The 18,313-nt window shown below is 34.2% G+C and overlaps 2 protein-coding genes and 1 non-coding gene across 3 annotated transcripts; 2 read left to right on the top strand and 1 right to left on the bottom strand.

Annotated features, from left to right (window-relative positions):
* The first annotated feature begins 4,819 nt into the window (after positions 1–4,819).
* On the top strand, positions 4,820–15,473 carry LOC114304353 (protein phosphatase 2C 29). The gene is made up of 4 exons (XM_028249509.2): positions 4,820–6,786; positions 11,927–12,040; positions 12,409–12,673; positions 14,783–15,473. Exons 1-4 carry the CDS (start codon positions 4,972–4,974, stop codon positions 14,905–14,907), a joined length of 2,319 nt encoding a protein of 772 aa, XP_028105310.1. The 5' UTR covers positions 4,820–4,971; the 3' UTR covers positions 14,908–15,473.
* Positions 15,388–18,071, bottom strand: LOC114304354 (pentatricopeptide (PPR) repeat-containing protein). Its single transcript, XM_028249511.2, has one exon. The coding sequence runs from the start codon at positions 17,684–17,686 to the stop codon at positions 15,593–15,595; it is 2,094 nt and encodes a 697-aa protein (XP_028105312.2). The 5' UTR covers positions 17,687–18,071; the 3' UTR covers positions 15,388–15,592.
* Positions 17,869–17,993, top strand: LOC114304357 (U6atac minor spliceosomal RNA). The gene has a single exon (XR_003644030.1). It is a non-coding gene; the product is annotated as a U6atac minor spliceosomal RNA (small nuclear RNA).
* Positions 18,072–18,313: the final 242 nt, after the last annotated feature.

The following is an 18,313-nucleotide window of genomic DNA, read 5'->3' as shown; positions in this document are numbered from 1 at the left end:
TTGACTATTAGGTCAAGTTTGGCATATTGTAAAAAAGTCAAAAAGTTACTCAAAAAGTTAAAAAGTTAACACTATTCACAAAAAGTCAATAATTCTGACTGCACAACTCTCAATCCTAATTTTTCCCTACAAATCAATTTTTACAATTTTTTATTACCCATTTTTCATAAAAAGTCAAAAAGTTAACCCAAACATCCATATTTTCTTCCTCAATTTTTTAGTTTAAAAAGACAAAAAGTACACTTATTTAGAATACCCCAAATAACCCCTAGTCTGGGGCTAAAAAATCTCGTTTGGAAATGAACTTTTTAACTTTTATAAAAAAAAATAAAAATAAAAATAATTATAATTTGAATATGATATTTTTTAATTTAAATTAAAAAATATATTTTATTTTTTTGTAACTATTTTAACCCCATCCACCCACGCACGCAACCTACATGCCAAACCAGTGCTTACTTGGAGCACAAAATTAATGGAATAGACCATAATATGGGTGCATTGCATTTAGTTATGAAAAATTTACTGTAAATAATTATGCCAGCAATTAAGTACATTTGGCAGCCAGCTAGGCCTATTTATTAAAGTAAACTATTAATAAGTTTTAATAATTTAATTTAATTTTTATTATGTTCTATTGAAAATAAGTTTTAGTAAAATTGTTACTAAAAATAAATTTTTTGTGACAATTTTTTATATGTCGCTAAAAATTGACAATTAGTAATTTTTTTTTTGTGATGATTTTTATAAATTATCGCTAAAATTTATAATTAGTGACTTTTTTTATGACAAATTTTTTTCATAAGACTTATTAAACAATAAGGCCTCGTTTGGGAACTCTCCCTTTTAGCCAAAAAGCGAAAAAGTTACTAAATTAGCCAAAAAGTCAACAATCTATACAAAAAAGTCAAAGATTCTCTTTTCTCTCTACTTTTGACACATCTTTTCGTAAAAATTCAAAAAGTTATCCCAAACATACTAATTTTTTTAGCTCATATTTTAGCCAAATAACCAAAAAATTACTAAATTAACTTATTCCCAAACGAGACCTAAGTATACTTATTAGGACTACATGTAAGTACCCTATCTATTATTGTTTCAAATTTTTTTGTTTTTCATTTATGTGTTTTTGAAAACAAAATAACTAAAAAGTTCATAAATATCATCATTTTTATATTGCTTTAATTTTCAAAGCAAAATAGTTTTAAAAAAATTCAGAAAAAATTTAAAATTATTTCTTAAAAATAGGCTGTTTCTAGAATTCTTTTAAAAAACATTTTTTATTTTTTTATTTTTGAACTGAGGGTAAAATAGTCAAATAGCCTGAAACACTGGAAAGATTCTTAAAAGATGGGCTTGGGCTCTGAGGGCCTTGAGTCAGGCCTCAAGAGGACAGGACAAAACTATTTCAACCCCCCTTTTTCTATCGGTTGACCTATGTGTTTATTACTATTTAAATGATTTTTATAGTTTTTTTTTAAATTGAAAATTTGTATTTGTGCATTTATATTTATTATCTATTAGGAATAAATAATATAAATAAATTGATTATCTAAAAATTGAGAAAAAATGCTTTCGACTTTTATATTGTAATTATTTATATTTTAACTTATAATAAATTGCATTAAACAGGTTCACTAAAAAAATTTAAAGAAATTAAAATTTAAACTTAAAATTTTGATAAATGATCTAGATAATTCTTAAATAGTTACCTCTAAAATGAATTTATACCACACATTATTATATTTTTAAGAATAAAATTTTGATAGTTTTTTTTGAATTTGTGAAAGTGCTCATATATAACTTCGCTTTTGAGAAACATTCAAGGACTCATTCGTAATTTCACAAAAAATATATCCAAAAGTGTCCAACTAGGTTGCGCCTCTGGCTGCCCCTGAAATGCCCATCTGGCAGATGACGTGGACTCGTCTCTTTTTTTTTTTTAAAAAAATACTATGTGAACGGTTATCTAAGTATTTGATAATTTATTTAATAACATATTTAAAAAATTTACATGAAATAAGAGTGACACAAATTCACATATATAGCTCATACACCCATATAAAAGGTTTAATAGAATATTTAACAAAATATTATGAATTTCAAGTAGAACTTTAAAAAATTTGATAGGTAATGCTAGGGACATCAAATTTTTTACTAAACAAATGACCAAATATCTCACATGAGTGTGGGGTCCGCAATTTTGTGGGTCCCACACCCATGTGAGACATTTGATCATTTATTTGGTAGAAAATTTGAGACCTCCAACATTTTCTAAATGGGTTTGATAACCGTAACAGTACGAAAACGCCAGGTGTCAATCGTCAACGGAGAACCAACAAACACCAGCACAGCAACGGAACAACTCAATAAAAAAATAATAATAATAAAGAAAGAAAGAAATCAAAAGAAAAATGAAAAAAAATAGAAAAGCCTAGAGAGAGATTTTTAATTTTTTTTTTTAATTTTTGGTAAAATTTTAATTATTTTTACAAAAATTAAATATTTAAATTATATTTAACTAAACAAATTAGAAAAGTAAAATATTTTTCTAAAAATTAAGAAAATATAAAAAATAAAAAGAAACTAGTTTTTTTTAAAAAAATTTATCAACTTTTTTGAATTTTTTTTAAATTATTATTTTTTAGATATTTTACAGGGACTTAAAAAATAAAAATGGAGATTTGTTACAATTATAAACTAAATTGCTAACCACTCAAATGGGAACAATTAATAGAATAATTGGTAATTTATTTTGGCAAAGGCTAACCAATTCTCCCCGTTTGTTTCGTTGGATATAAAATGGAGGATATAATATGATGTGGGATTTAGTCAGGATATATAATGAATAGGATATAAGTATTGGATAGTATATCCCCAAGTCATGTTTGTTGACTTGATATATAAGATTGGATATATGTTATGCATGTTTGTTTTACAAAATATATTGTGGGATATAACAAGTAATTTTCAAGATTGCCCTCGTAATATTATATTATATTAAATTAAATTCAATAATATTATATTAAATTAAATTAAATTAAATAATATTATATTATATTATATTATATTCAAAATTTGGTTTAACTTAAATAATATTAAATTAAATTAAATTAAATTCAATAATATTTATATTAAATTAAATTCAATAATTATATTATATTAAATTAAATAATATTATATTATATTAAATTAAATTAAATAATATTATATTATATTATATTATATTCAAAATTTGGTTTAACTTAAATAATATTAAATTAAATTAAATTAAATTCAATAATATTTATATTAAATTAAATTCAATAATTATATTATATTAAATTAAATAATATTATATTAAAGTAAATTAAATTCAATAATATTTATATTAAATTAAATTCAATAATTATATTATATTAAATTCAAAATTTTATATTAAATTATATTATATTAAATTCAATTCAATAATATTATATTAACTTAAATTAAATTAAATAATATTATATTATATTCAAAATTTGTATTAAATTAAATAATATTATATTAAAGTAAATTAAATTCAATAATATTTATATTAAATTAAATTCAATAATTATATTATATTAAATTAAATAATATTATATTATATTAAATTCAAAATTTTATATTAAATTATATTATATTAAATTAAATTCAATAATATTATATTATATTAAATTCAATAATATTTATATTATATTAAATTCAATAATATTAAATTAAATTCAATACTTATATTATATTAAATTCAAAAAAATATATTAAATTATATTATGTTAGATAGAAAAAAGGGTAAATTGGACTTTTTACATCATATCCCCACCAAGGGGATATGATATAATGGGGGGGTGTGGTATTGTATATCCTCCACTTTTGGGGGATATACAATCCCACCGGATATTATATCCCCTTCAAAAAAAAATTGCAAACATGGGATATATGGACCCCACCGGATATAATATCCAATCCCAATCTTTATTTCCCCCAATCAAACAGGGCCTTTATGCACTGTTTAATGTTGGTAAATGTGTAAAATATTTTTTTAATTTTTTTGTCATTTATATCTTATCTATTTTGATAAAAAATAAAATTAACACAAATGAAAAATAAAAATGTTGACATAAAATTTTAGGCGACAATTGTAATTTTTTTTAAGGATTTCACCCTTATAATAAAATAAAATATTAATTTTATCTTATTTATTTGACTAAAATATTTATTTTTTATTGATTTTAATGAAAATAAATAAATAGTTTAGATTAAAAATAAATAAAAAAATTTATCATTTAAACTAACAAGATTAAAAATAAATCAAAAACTTATCATTTAAATTAATAAGAATAAAAATTTAAAATTTATTTTATTACAAGGGTTAAATCATGATTTTTTTATCTAATATTTTCAAAATTTAAAGACAAAATACTAAAAGGACAGTAATATTATAAACTCAAACTTAACTCTCTAGAAATTATCTTGAATTGTTTATATTTATTCTAAACATCGATCCTACACTAAATAAATTCAATCTCAATTACACAATTCTCACTTGGGACTCACTCATCACTTTCTCTCTCGAATATTATCACATAGTTTTGCTCCATATTCTCATGATATGTATTTGTAATTCTATTAATTTTATATCTATTTTTTTCTTTTATATATTAAATAAAACAATCGCTAAAATTAAAAAAATATGCGACTTTAATTGAAGTTTTTAGAAGACCGAATAATTCCTCTTAATTTCTCTCTCTTTATATGTATCACTATCAATTTTCTCTCTCCAAAAAAAACAAAAACAAAACAAGTAATAAGTCGTCTCCTCCTTTTTTACTTCATCAACAAACATTATAAAAACAAAACCAGTCCCACCCCTCTCTCTCTCTCTCTCTGTCTCTCTCTACATTTTCCCTCTCTACCAGTAAATCATTTCTCTCTCTCTCTCTCTGATGCTGAGTTTTTGAATCAAATGTGATGGGAAGTGGGTTCTCGCAACTCTTCCCTTGCTTCAATCCGGCGGCGAACCGGGCCGACTCCAACAACCGGGACCTGATCTTCACCTCCTCCGAACCGCTCGACGAAACCCTAGGTCACTCCTTCTGCTACGTCCGCTCCTCCGCTCGCTTCCTCTCTCCTACTCCCTCCGATCGTTTTCTCTCTCCGACTCACTCCCTCCGCTTCTCTCCCTCTCACGAACCGGTCCCGGGTAAGTCCAGACCGCCCGGTTTACCCGAACCCGTCTTCAAAGCCATCTCCGGCGCCTCGGTGAGCGCGAACACTTCGACTCCCCGAACAGTCCTTCAACTCGACAATATTTACGACGATGCCACTGACTCTGTTGGTGGTGGTGTGAAGTCCAGTATTGTGAATGGGTTCGATTGCACGTCGTCGTTTAGTGCTTTGCCGCTCCAACCGATTCCTCGCGGCGGCGAACCGTCCGGTCCGATGGAGAGGGCGTTCTTCATGTCCGGTCCGATCGAGCGTGGCGCCCTCTCCGGACCGCTCGAACCGTCGGCCGGCGGTTCGGACGGCGGCGGTGTGCCCTTCTCGGCGCCGCTCGGTGGCGTTTACGTAAAAAAGAGGAGGAAGAAGGGTATAACGGGAATTCGAAAGGCCTTTTCGAGGAATTTTTCGGAGAAGAAGAGGCCGTGGGTTGTGCCGGTGAGGAACTTCGTCGGCCGGAAAGAGGTCGCCGGAGAGGGAGGTGAGTCGGAGACGAAGAGAGAGAGTAATGTTCAGTGGGCTTTAGGGAAGGCAGGTGAGGATCGGGTACATGTGGTTGTATCGGAAGAACATGGGTGGTTGTTTGTTGGGATTTATGATGGGTTTAACGGCCCTGATGCTCCTGAATTCTTGATGGGTAATCTGTATAAAGCTCTGTACAAAGAACTAGAAGGTCTGTTTTGGGATTCTGAGGAAGCTTGTCCACAAGAGAGTACAATTACAATCCCATTAACAGGTAGTAGTGGTGGAGAGATTTTGAATTGTGGGGAAGTTGAAATTTGTGGAAATGAATCTGATTTATCTCAATCGGATCGAGGATCAGTAAAGAAAGTAACATTTCAATCTGAAATTGAGGTTAGACGGAGACGATTATGGGAATTTCTTGCCGAAGATGACCCGGAAGACGGACTTGATCTATCTGGTTCGGATAGATTTGCATTTTCGGTGGACGATGCGCTTAGCGTGAGCAATGCTGGCTCGGCTGTGAGTAGACGGTCACTGTTGTTAACAAAATTGAAACATGGGTTGATTAAGCATCACAAGGACAGTAAGAAGTTGTTTCCATGGAGATTTGGGCTGGAGGCCAAAGAGAAAACTGAAGCTGAGAATAGAGTTGAGGAGGAGGAGGAGGAGAGAACTAGCAAAAGTGGTAGGAAGCGAAAAATTGGTCCTATTGATCATGAATTGGTTTTGAGCGCAATGTCACGGGCTCTTGATGTGACTGAGCTTGCGTATTTGGATATGACAGATAAGGTTCTTGATCAGAATCCAGAGCTTGCCTTGATGGGTTCGTGTTTATTGGCTGTGCTGATGAGAGATGAGGATGTGTATGTGATGAATGTTGGAGATAGTAGGGCTATTGTGGCACAATTGGAGCCTGAAGAAATTAGTACTAGCACGGGGTCGAAGGGCCTTGTTAATAATGGGTCAAATGCGGAGGACATAGTTGAGGAGTCCACAGACGATGGTGAGAGGGTGAATAATGTGGCAAATGAAGCTCCTAATCAAGTTATGAGGTTAACTGCATTGCAGTTGTCTACTGATCACAGCACAAGCATTGAAGAAGTAAGTGTTGATTTTGGAAGATTTTAAATTTGTTCAAGTTTTCTTTTTTATGTATTATTTTTTACAGTACTGCCATCTCCATCCATATGGACTTGATATCAAATTAGCTTCTTGAAGTGCTGTGGAATATATTGTTCGTTGTAGACTTTACTGGTAATTTGGTAGGTCTAGTCCTAACTTGGCCTTGAACGTAAACTTTGGCAATGCAGAATAAAATGTCTAATTTTTTTTTAATTTTTTTTTTATGAAGTACTAACTTCGGTAATTTAAATCAAAATTTCTCAACTGCTCAATGGCTTCTGTGTTGAAATATATCTTAGGGGCACAAAACATTGGATCAATAAAATTTGTATGGATATAAAACATGGCAAAATCACCTGCTTATTATTTGGAGAATTCAGTGGAAGTTGGAGACTATGCATATGCATTAGCAATCTTTATTTACATTTGGGATTGAGGTCTTCTTTTTAAACTTGTTTCTTACCATAAAAACAAGGTAACTTTGATGGGAATCAATCTATTATTTGTTTAAAACCTTAAAATGTTTTGGGAACGTGTTAGCTTTAGAAATCTTTAGGAGAGTTCATTCTGTTTCTCTGAATTGACTGTTTATGGAGCTGTTGAGACACTGCCATTGTTAGTTCTTTGGATGAAATAGATCATTTGATTCTCGTAATTAGAGGTAGGAGGGAGGAGTCTTACCATTTTTCCTAGCTATCTATATCTATTCTGGTGGAAATTCCGTGAATCCTTTACTATTTCCTTATGGGCTTCTGCCATATTATGTCATGGTTTGCCATATCTCTTAATTGTATAATTCAAATCTCTTAAGAACTTGAGTTATAACGGTTTTCAAATTTGTTGCCAGCAATGCATCTTGACATGTTGAGGGTAATATTGTGGGTATACATATAACTAGGTTCTTATTTCAGCCTTCTCATAGCTTTCTTCTCGCTGAATTTTCTTTCATTTGATTTGCATATTGAAATCCTGGGAATTGCATACCTTACATAATAAGCTTTCAGTTTCTTGTGATCTACTGCCTCATTATATGAACTGTGGATGAAAGGGTTTCATGAAAACTTGACAAGGTGTTTGATGTTACCCAATCCAAGCACGTCTTTCATGTTCAAAGATATGTTAGAACAGCTGTTGTCCTGCTCACAAACCATTTTGTTTGCAGGCGAGTTGTTTTACAAAACCTTAAATGGTTCCACACACATTTTATATTTCTACTTAATAGTTGACTAGCTTTGGAAGAAAGGCAAACCTTTCCATACTGCTGCTGAATTCTGCTCCTGAACTTTCCCAAAAAATTCTACTCCTGAAGCTTGTTCACATGCAAGTGAAACAAGTATTCATACTTTATCTCTTGTAATGCCTCCGTAAGCATGAGGAAACCTCCTTTTCCTTGGTCCTATGCTACTTGCAATTTTCGTCGTTTGACCCCACCCACTTTGTCATTTTCCTAATGCAAAAGAATGAGGATAATTTGAGGAAGCTTCCTACCAAGCTTCCTTTGTCTAGCAGTATGCATTTCTTGATGTTGGATGTCTCCTTGATGGAAGTTGCGTATGTAGGTTTACAACTGGGATAGATTATTTACCGTTGTTTAAATTGATGCTTAATTTGACATTTGATCATTTTAAAGAATATGTTATTAGCCACAGTTGCCCTCAAAGTCTTGGAAAAGAGAATTGCAACAAGGGGAATGTCTCCAAGTGAGATTCTCATTGGACGTCAGCCACTCTATAGTACTTAGAGGTTTTAAATATGCCTTTTCATGATGAATGAAGATGTGATCAATTGATTCTTTAAAAAAAAATTCTCCTTTTCTTCTTTGTTTTCTGCTTGCAAGGATGGAGAAGATATTTTTTCAGTTTTCTCTTTGAAGTTTTTTTTGGTTGGATTTGCATCATAAGTATTATCGTCCAAGCAACATCTGTTACTCATAAGGGGCGTTGGAACTCCATAAATTTCTCATAGTGATTTACATGAGAAGATATGGTATGGTTAGAAATCCCAAAATCTATGGTTGGTAAAATATTACGTACTGACCTTCATAAATTCCAAAGCTAGCATATTTGATCAGTGAACTTGCTGAATGGGCTTTAAAGAGGCGGTGTTTTAAGTAATTTGGCCCCTTAGGGTTATGCACAAAATTGAAATTCTGCTAGGACCTTCGAGAGAAGAAAGATAGAAATATGCACCTTGTTTCCCAACCCTAGCTACGTGATATATTTGGAAAATGCAAGTCTTGGAGGATTTTCTCCTCTTTGAGCATGTCATTCTTTGTTTATGGCCCTGCATTTATAGACCAAATTAGAGGATTAAGAGAGATACTGACTTTGAAAACATTGAGACAAACCTGTTTGTGTCTAGATGGAGGTGAATACTCCCTAATGAACATTTTACCAATTAAAGTTAAGTCCAATGTTTATTGATTAGCAAGACCAATGTTTGGTTCAATCTAGTTTAATAATTGTTTATGCCAATTAATAATCAATGTATATAAAGATAAAAGACATTCACACACAAATCGCAATAAGATAGTGGACACAGACAATTTACTAAAACAAATATACTATCTATCAAAAGTTTACAAGACTCAAGAGTAAAGTACTTACAAACGAAATCCCAGCCAACTTCTGTCTGTAGCTTTCTGCAAAGCTTCTCGCTTGCTCTTTCTCCGCGTGGCTTTGAACACCTCACACACTCTTTTGATCAGGTAGTCCAGTAACACTTCTCGCTCTGATCTCCTCTCCTTGCGACTAGACGGCCAATAGTTGTAACTTGCATGTGTCAAGCAAGTATGTGTGGGTTTTATGCATAAAATGCAATCTAGAACATTTTCATAAGATGAATAGTGTGATTGATAAACATTGTTTTACGTTTCTGATGCACCAAAAAAAAAGAAGATAAACATTGTTTTGAATGGCTTTTGAAGGTTTATCATGAAATTAAGCTTTATACTCAAATGCCCTTTGTTTTTGCTTTTGTTTTTTGTTTCCCCCCTCATTTTTCTCTCAAGATCTTTGCAGACCTTGCACTAGTGCACTCAAGCATGCGCTTTCATCAGGCTTTAGCAAAAAAATATTTTCTTTGTAGATTAAAAGTCAATTTTTGACTAAGAAGTACAGACACTTCTAAGAATATGACGTGTTTGTGTTGAACACCGACACTCTTTGGACACTTCACCGATATGTGTCCGACACTCTTTGGACACTTGGAGGATACACATATCTATCGCTTAAATACATGTGCATCGATTAGACACATGAAATTAATTATAAGTTTGAACAAAACAACTAAAATTACAATAATAAAACAAAAATCATATAAATTTATAAGAATTAATGTCATATTACATTTTTTATTATTTTTGAATGATGTATTCATATATATAACATATAATAAATATATAAAATTATATATTTTACGCGTGTCCCCCACGTATCGTGTCCTGCATTTTTTGAAAATTAGCGTGTCAACGTGTTCGTGTCGTATCCGTGTCATGTCGTGTGTCCGTGTCCGTGTTTCATAGATTTTCGATGTATGAAAAAAGGGGACCAAACTAAGTCAATTTGTGCAATTTTAAAACCACATGTCCTAGAGTTATGCAAATATAGTTGTGTGAAGTGAATAATGAAGCGAAGCTGACATTGAATGTGCCTGTCAACAAAGCTGCATTCCTTCAGACACTTGAACTAACCTAGCTATCCATATATGACATAACCAAGCCGGAGCAGATTGTATGAACTCTGGGTTTTGTCTCACAGGAATTGGCAACCTAGCCTAAATTCTGTAACAGTATTTGACACCTATATTTAGTCATTATTACAAGGTGTTGAAGACTATTTCATTGCCCATCATAGACTTTTTGCATTTGCAAGGTTATGTTCATGCTGTCTGCAGAGATTGGTATTTGATTGTCTATAGGAAGTGTTAGATATGGTCAAACATGTGCCGTCTCATGCCTTGATCTGCCATATATACGGGGAACTTTGGGGGCATGTGGCTTGGTTGGTCAAGAGGACAATGTTGTCTTAGGGTAATTTCCTCAATACACATAATGAGTTTACCATGTGTGGTGAAACATCTCGAGACTTTGTTAGTTTGATCTTTAGCTTGTGACTTGGAGAAAAAAAGGGATGAGATCGTGGATGTGTGTTTCTCTTAGAGAGGACCATCACATTCACATTTGACTTCTTTGTATAAATATATTCTATATATTTTTATTTTCCAATTATATTAAGTTTTAATATAAATTTAGGGCATAGAGATATGAGAGACATCAATGTATATATGGGTGTATTTCTGTTCTTTGTTGTTTTGTTTTTTCACTTTCATTTTTTTTTTCTTCATATATTTTACTTTGACCCTAAATCAACTTTCCAAAATTATAAAAAAATTCACAAAGGTGTCACGAGACGTGTCTAGAGATAGGACACGCATGTCTATAGCGTGTTTCCAAAGTTTCTTGCAAAAAAAATAATAATTACAAAATTAGCACACCACATCACGTGTCCGACAGGTGGACATGCTTGTCTGATACGTAGAGATGAGTGTCTATGCCATGTCGGTGTCAGACACTAACATAACCACCATTTTGGAGTGTTTGTGCTTCCCAGTTTACATTTGTGAGAGGTTAGCATGACATCTAAGGACCCATTACCAATAGCAATTGACCCTAATATTGACATTTAACCCAGTTGAAGGCTAGCTATGATATGGGATCCTATTTATAACATTAGGTGAGTAGAGTCGTAAGTCTGTGACTATGAAGAGAAATCACAACCTCAATTTTATACTTTCACTAATTTTTTCTTTCTTTGGTACGATTATCTGAGTATGTTTTCGCTGTAATTCTTTGGTCAATATTCCATTCAAAGGCATTAAAATTAAAAAAAGAAAAAGAAAAAAGAAATATATTATTTATTTCACTCCCATGTGTTTGTTTACTTGTGGAACATGTTATTATTCAGACGTGCTGCTTTGTCCTGTTGTTTCTTAGTTGGTTAGTCTAGATTTCGTCTGTTTGATGATGATAATTTGCTTTTATTAATTTTTCTGTTGTGTCCTTGATGCAAATCAGCTCAGATTTTTAAAGAATTGTCTTTCTTCACATGAACTATTGCAGGAAGTTATTAGAATCAAGAGTGAACACCCAGATGACAGCCATTGTATTGTCAATGATAGAGTAAAAGGCCGTCTTAAAGTTACCCGTGCATTCGGGGCTGGGTTTCTTAAACAGGTTTGTTGATGATTTCTGTTATTGTTATATGTGTAAAGAATTTCTGCTATGACAAAATAGGGTTGCCTGACAATGAAATAAAAAAAAAATTAAATGATACAAAAGCTCCCAGCTAATAAAATTGGAATCACTGCATATCACATGAAAACTTTGGTAATTAGTTGAACCATGTGCATTGAAACCATCAAGTTGGTGTGTTGATGATATGCTGAAATGTAATAATTATTGTCGTGCATATGGTGGATTCACACATTGCAACCACCTGTGTTCATTCATTTGACGAAATGAGTTCATTGCAATGCTTATAATACATTTTTTGCCTGGAATATAGAGGCTTAATGATCTTTTTGACTTGCATGTTGGTGCAGCCCAAGTGGAACGATCCATTATTGGAAATGTTTCGGAATGAGTATATTGGTACTGCACCGTACATATCTTGTTCACCTTCTCTTTGTCACCATAAACTGTGTCCAAGAGATCAATTTTTAGTCCTCTCATCTGACGGCTTATATCAGTACTTGAGTAATCAGGAAGTGGTTTCTGATGTTGAGAGTTTTATGGAGAAGTATCCAGATGGAGATCCTGCACAGCACCTAATAGAGGAGCTACTTTTGCGCGCAGCCAAGAAAGCTGGTAATTTCCTTGTTACATTTGTTGAGCTTCTTGTGTTTGCGTGTTATATCCATCAGTTTTTCTGGTATGCTTATTCTTAATCAGTTAGGTTATTTGAAAGAGATGTACAAACCTGACCCTGAGAATTGGTATCTGCAAAATTTGTAGGATAGGATGTACACAAGACTAATGTTGGACAAGCATATCTAATCAAGTAGATATTTTAAATTTGAAACTATCTACATTGGCTTCTACATTTTTTTTGGTTACCGAGGCATGATTATTAGTTACATAGTGGGTATAGATTCCCAATATTTTAAGTTTACAGACAGTCTGTGGTTTATCGAGTTGATATATCGTCAGTCCTCAAGTGATTCTTATTTTGTTGCCCCCAACTATATTGGTCTTTCGCTTGGATTTTTAAGAGATTGATTGCTGGGCTTCCCCCCTCGCTCAAATTGTCATGCAATTATTCTTTCAAAGTTTTCCATAATTTGTCCTATCGTGCATGAGTTTAGTGAAAAAAATTTCTTAAAAGATCTACACAAGTCACTTCTGTTGCTATTTGTCATCAAATTATTTGTTCAACGCACAAAGTTATAGCCGCTTCTGGTTTGTCTGGATTTGTTTGTGAAGAAACACACACCAACTACAGATATAGATGCTAGTCTAAGTTCAAGAGGAAGAGTCTGTTTTTCTATCTTCTTTGAATTGGTTTTATAAAGTGCTTGTTGTTTGTGATGCTTTGGACTCAAAGCTGTGTCACCATATCTAATTACTAATGATTCATGGGGTTCCCCTAAATCACGTATTAGTTCAATGGACCGGCAATTGTATCTCAAATGTATTCCAATGTTTTATTTGGTATACTGGGAAGAGATGGACATTCCAATATAATGTTTGATCCCTTAAATTCAGGATTAACTGTTCCGCTGTTAAACTGGAGTAATCGAATGATCATTGAATTCCCCATGCACGCAGAAATTTGGACTGTAGCACCCACTAGTGACTTACAAATCCATATGTAATCTTGCTATTCACAAGAATTGTGTTTTAGAGAAATTTTGTGAAGCTTTTGTAGCTTTGGGTGTACTTTGTTTAATCTTATCTTAAGTGGTTATTTCTAGCGAATTCTAAGTGATATTTGTTAGGGTATCTTCTTCTTTCTCTAAGTGATGCTTGTAATTTTGGAAATCAAGGCTAATTTCAATAAAGTCCTACTGTAAACCCTAAATAGTTTCTTCTCTGTCTTACACTAGCTCTAGAAGCTTTCCAAAACAAAACCCACCACAATTCCTGTTGTTGGTAGTTTTAGGTTCAAGTTTCCTAATATGTTTTACGTCAGTGGAAGAATCCGTAATCGCTAGATGGTCACCATCCTAAATGGTTTCATTTGTGCCCTAATTGAAGTTTCAATCCCCACTCTTCAACTGAAGTTTTTTAGCAACTATCTTCAACCCACTTGTTCAACAGGTCTTTGCCTTCTAATTGAATTTTCAGAACTCTGGGAGCCATGACTCTGCAAAAATGCCTGACTGATTGTGGAAGAGAATGCTTTTTTGATATGTTTTTTCTATTCCCCCCCATCCCCTCTTTTTGGGGCACTGAGATGGGATTCCAATTGTTGAGAGAGTTCAGGTCGTAGACATGGTTCTAAAAATGTGATGGATCAGATTTTGTTTATTCTGGTATTACATAACCTTTGGAGCAGCAATGCTTTACTAGAATGCTTTAATTCATTATGCACCCTGTTATCTATTTTTAATATATATATATATATTTTTTGGGTTACATAATGTACCTGATATCCTTCATCTACTATTTTGTTGAAAACTAAACTCTGAGGTAGTATCTTCTTGTTTTGACTTTACATTTCTGGTTAATGTGAAACGGTTTCCTTGTGAATTTCTCTGTGAGAAGACTCCAGGGCTTGAAGTTGGTTACTTTTGGTTATGAAATTATTATTTTTATATAACTCTTATTGTAGTTTATAACGGTTTTCACAGCTTGACATAGTTATTTTTGTGTTGTATTCAACTCACATTTTTCAATTGACGCAATTACATAATGTTCTTCCACATGTTTTCTCAAGTCTTCGTTTTTAGACCTAGTTTTTATTTGGGCATGCAGGAATGGGTTTCCATGAATTGCTGGACATCCCCCAAGGTGATCGCAGAAAATACCATGATGATGTTACAGTGATGGTGATATCACTTGAAGGAAGAATTTGGAAGTCCTCAGGAAAATACCCGTAAAACCTTCAATCTGTCAAATATCTCAAAATTGGTGGTGACATCGTTCGCATTCAAGTGAAGTTGCAGCTCTGATCCTTTGAGCCGAGGTATTCACCAGTGGTTTGGAAGCTCCAAAGCTGACCTTCTTTTCATCGGTCAATGGGAGGACTCTTTCGCTCTGCAAGCATACAGTTAAAAAGGGGGAACCCCACAGGATCATGGCAAAGGCTAATGTTAGATATTTCATCAACTCAAAGTTCATGCCAAAATATAGGTTTTAGGATGGAAAGATAGGAATTTTGTTGATGGGGGTTGATGGGAACTGATCTTTGTTGATGGGGGTTGATGGGAACTGATCTTTAGAAAAAGGATACATCCCTTTCTTTTCTTTTTTCTAAAGATTTTGCATTGGTGGAGGCTCTTTTCTTTCATTTCTGTCTCTTTGTTTCTTTTTATAGCAAAAAGAAAAAAAAATGTGGCTGTAATTCGGTTGGGGTTTAGTTTCCTTGTCAAAGATGAGCATCTGTAATTTTGTTGGTGAATTTCCCGCCAAATGCGGTTTACATGAGTTGGAAATTTTTATCAAATTTTGTTGCTTCTGTAATTACACACGTGGTCTATCAATCTGTGCAGTTACACAGAAATCAAAACCCTAATTGCAAATGTGATACACTCAACTCTTGATTTACGCGGTAACAAGAAGAGATTAAACCCTAGATTGTACCCATGATACTATATCTTCTCTAGTTGCCACAAAAAACCCAGCTCTCTCTTCACTCTGCCTAAACGGTGCACCAAGTTTCTCAGCATGTGATTCAAACTCGCTAGCCAGTCCTTGAGCAAACTTGTGAGTTCCTGCACCAGTGTTGGCATAAAATAACTCTGGTAATGCCGCATGGCTCTGAACGATTTTCATTATAGTCCCCATCCATTCTTCAAATGCTGTCTGGGCTGCACCAACTGACAGTGACCGAACATTCAAGCACCATTCCTCTGATGTCTTGGTATGTAATCCTGGGTACAAACCATACACGGTCCCTACATAAAGAAGCTCATGGGCTCTCTCATGGAGATTCCAATTTCGACATATATCAATTAAGCAATTACAGAAGGGCCTTCGTGCATCAACTGTTGTTTTGTTAAGTACGCTTTTGAACTCCTCTTTGAGGGTATCGAAACCAGTTTTCTCTTCCTTGAGCAATTTGATGAAGGCAACCAATTCCGGATTTGCTTTCTGTAAACAAGCAAGTACTTTGTTTACATCTTCACTCTCCTTGCAGTAGGACACAACAGACAACAAGCAACCACACAACCTATCATCTGGCTTGACACCTCTCTCCATTGAGGCCTCAAAGACTCTAACCAAGTCATCAATTCTCTTAGCCCTCCCCAAGCATTGCATCAAACAAGTACATCCCATTACATTCAGCTCAACACCCAACTCAGACATTTCATCGAACACCTTCATTGCCTTATCCACATTCCCACCACTGCCATAGATATTGAGCATCGCAGCGTAACTCCAACTATTGGGCCTACAATGCTCCAATCCCTTCATCTCCTCAAACAACCTCTCTGCGTCCTCCTCCAACCCTAGATCTGCACACATACTCAACAATGTGTTGTACAAAAAGAAATCAATTGGCCACGCGTTCGACTTCATTCTCTCCCATAACTCCAAAGCATCTCGTGCCCACCTTGCCTTGCCATAAATCTTCACAAGCGCGGTTAGTGTTTTCTCATTTGGAGTGACACCGGAATCAACCATTTCCTCAAATAAACTCCTAGCCAAGCCGGGCTTCTTAGCCTTACCCATTGCTTCCAACAATGTGTTGTACACAACCAAGTTAGGCTTCACCCCAATTGACCTCATTTCTTGCAACACATAGTTAATGCCATCAATATCCCCAACTTCACCAAACATCTTCCCCAACACAGAAAAAGCAATTGGGTCGGGTTTCCACCCGTTCGCCCGCCCTCTCTCGTACAAACTCATCACCTCCTCAACCTTCCCCAACTTAGCATACACATCTAAAATGGCAGAGTATGTGATCTCATCAGGCATCAAACCAGTCTTGTACATCTTCTCGAACCACTCCACAGCCTTGTCAAACATGTTGCACTTTTTGGCACAAGTGATTATAGTAGAATAAGTAATGTTATCAAGCTCAACCTCATTGTTAATCATCTCATTTGCAAGGTCTTCTAAGAGTTGAAACTGCTTACCAAACCTCAAAGACTTCATTGTGACATTGTAGAAGATAGTTTCTACAGGAAACAAGTTCTGGGTCTTGACCCAATTGAAGAAAAGAAGAGTCTTCTGCCATGGCCTCAAGCTGTTGAGAAGCAAGAGGGAATTTTCACTGTTGGGAGGGTGTGGGATTTCTTCAAGAACAGCCAAGAAAGCAGCTCCAGAGGTGGTGTCAGAGTCATTGAGCTTCTGGGCAAAGAGCTTGAGGTCTCTGAATTGAGGGGTGTGAGAGTACTGATGAGGTCTTTTGTGGCGGTGGAGGGAGAGAACAGAGGGTTTAGGGCGAGTGGGGTTGACCCAAGTGGATTTGGGGTTTGATTTGAGGTGGGTTTTGGTGGGGTGGTCGGAGAGGAGGGTGGTGGAGATAGGCCTGAGTTGGTCGGAGAGAGATGGGTTTTGTTGGGGTGGCTCATCCAATTCTGGCGGCGGAGGCTTTGGAGGAGATTTGGAGGAAGCACATGAAATGGTGAATCTTCTTCTTAGCTTTGTGTCTGAAGTGTATGGTATGTTGCAATGGAGATATGGAGCTGTGGAGAGAGTTGTAGCCATGGGGAGAGAGAGGTTTAGTTGATGAAATCTCTTGAGTTTTGGTCGTTTCGGATAATTTTTGAGGACCTTATCCCAAAAACCCTAGAAGAACTTAGGATAAAAGAGCTTATGCTTGAATCCCACATCGGTTCTAAACATGAGTTTGTCAATGGTTATATATCAAGAAGGGAAATAAACATACCGTGTTCGTAGAAAGGAGAGATGGTTGGCATCTCCCCTGACAGGGACGGGAACAGCTTTCGAGCTTACCTGTTACCACACATCCGGTTAAGGCTACCCACTTCGGTGGATCTTACCCAATTTTTTTTTTTGTTTATTTACTTTCTCAATTTTTTATTTTTTATTATTATTTTTTCCCTGGTCAATTACATACCTTTATGATTTGCTTAAATTATGGATTGTCCTATTGATTTAAAAAATTATAAAAATTTGTTAATTTTTTAACAAAAATAACTAAAAAAATAAAATTTTCATATGTTCTTTCATACAATAATAAAATTACTTGAATTATTAATAAAAATAAATTTAGACATTATTAAAATTTGTTAATCAACTTTATGATTATTAATAAGGAAAATGTTTGGGACCTCCTTTTGGGGAGACCCTCACCACCCCCACGGTAATGTA

This window comes from Camellia sinensis, chromosome 13 (genome assembly GCF_055761805.1).
Source record: "Camellia sinensis isolate YWXY chromosome 13, ASM5576180v1, whole genome shotgun sequence".
Classification (NCBI taxonomy): Eukaryota; Viridiplantae; Streptophyta; class Magnoliopsida; order Ericales; family Theaceae; genus Camellia; species Camellia sinensis.
This window is presented reverse-complemented; position numbering and strand designations above follow the sequence as displayed.

Coding starts and splice junctions, on each gene's coding strand:
- LOC114304353 (XM_028249509.2), top strand. CDS start 4,972: ATGGGAAGTGGGTTCTCGCAACTCTTCCCTTGCTTCAATCCGGCGGCG. Junction 6,787..11,926: donor ACAGCACAAGCATTGAAGAA/GTAAGTGTTGAT, acceptor GAACTATTGCAG/GAAGTTATTAGAATCAAGAG. Junction 12,041..12,408: donor GGGCTGGGTTTCTTAAACAG/GTTTGTTGATGA, acceptor ATGTTGGTGCAG/CCCAAGTGGAACGATCCATT.
- LOC114304354 (XM_028249511.2), bottom strand. CDS start 17,686: ATGGCTACAACTCTCTCCACAGCTCCATATCTCCATTGCAACATACCA.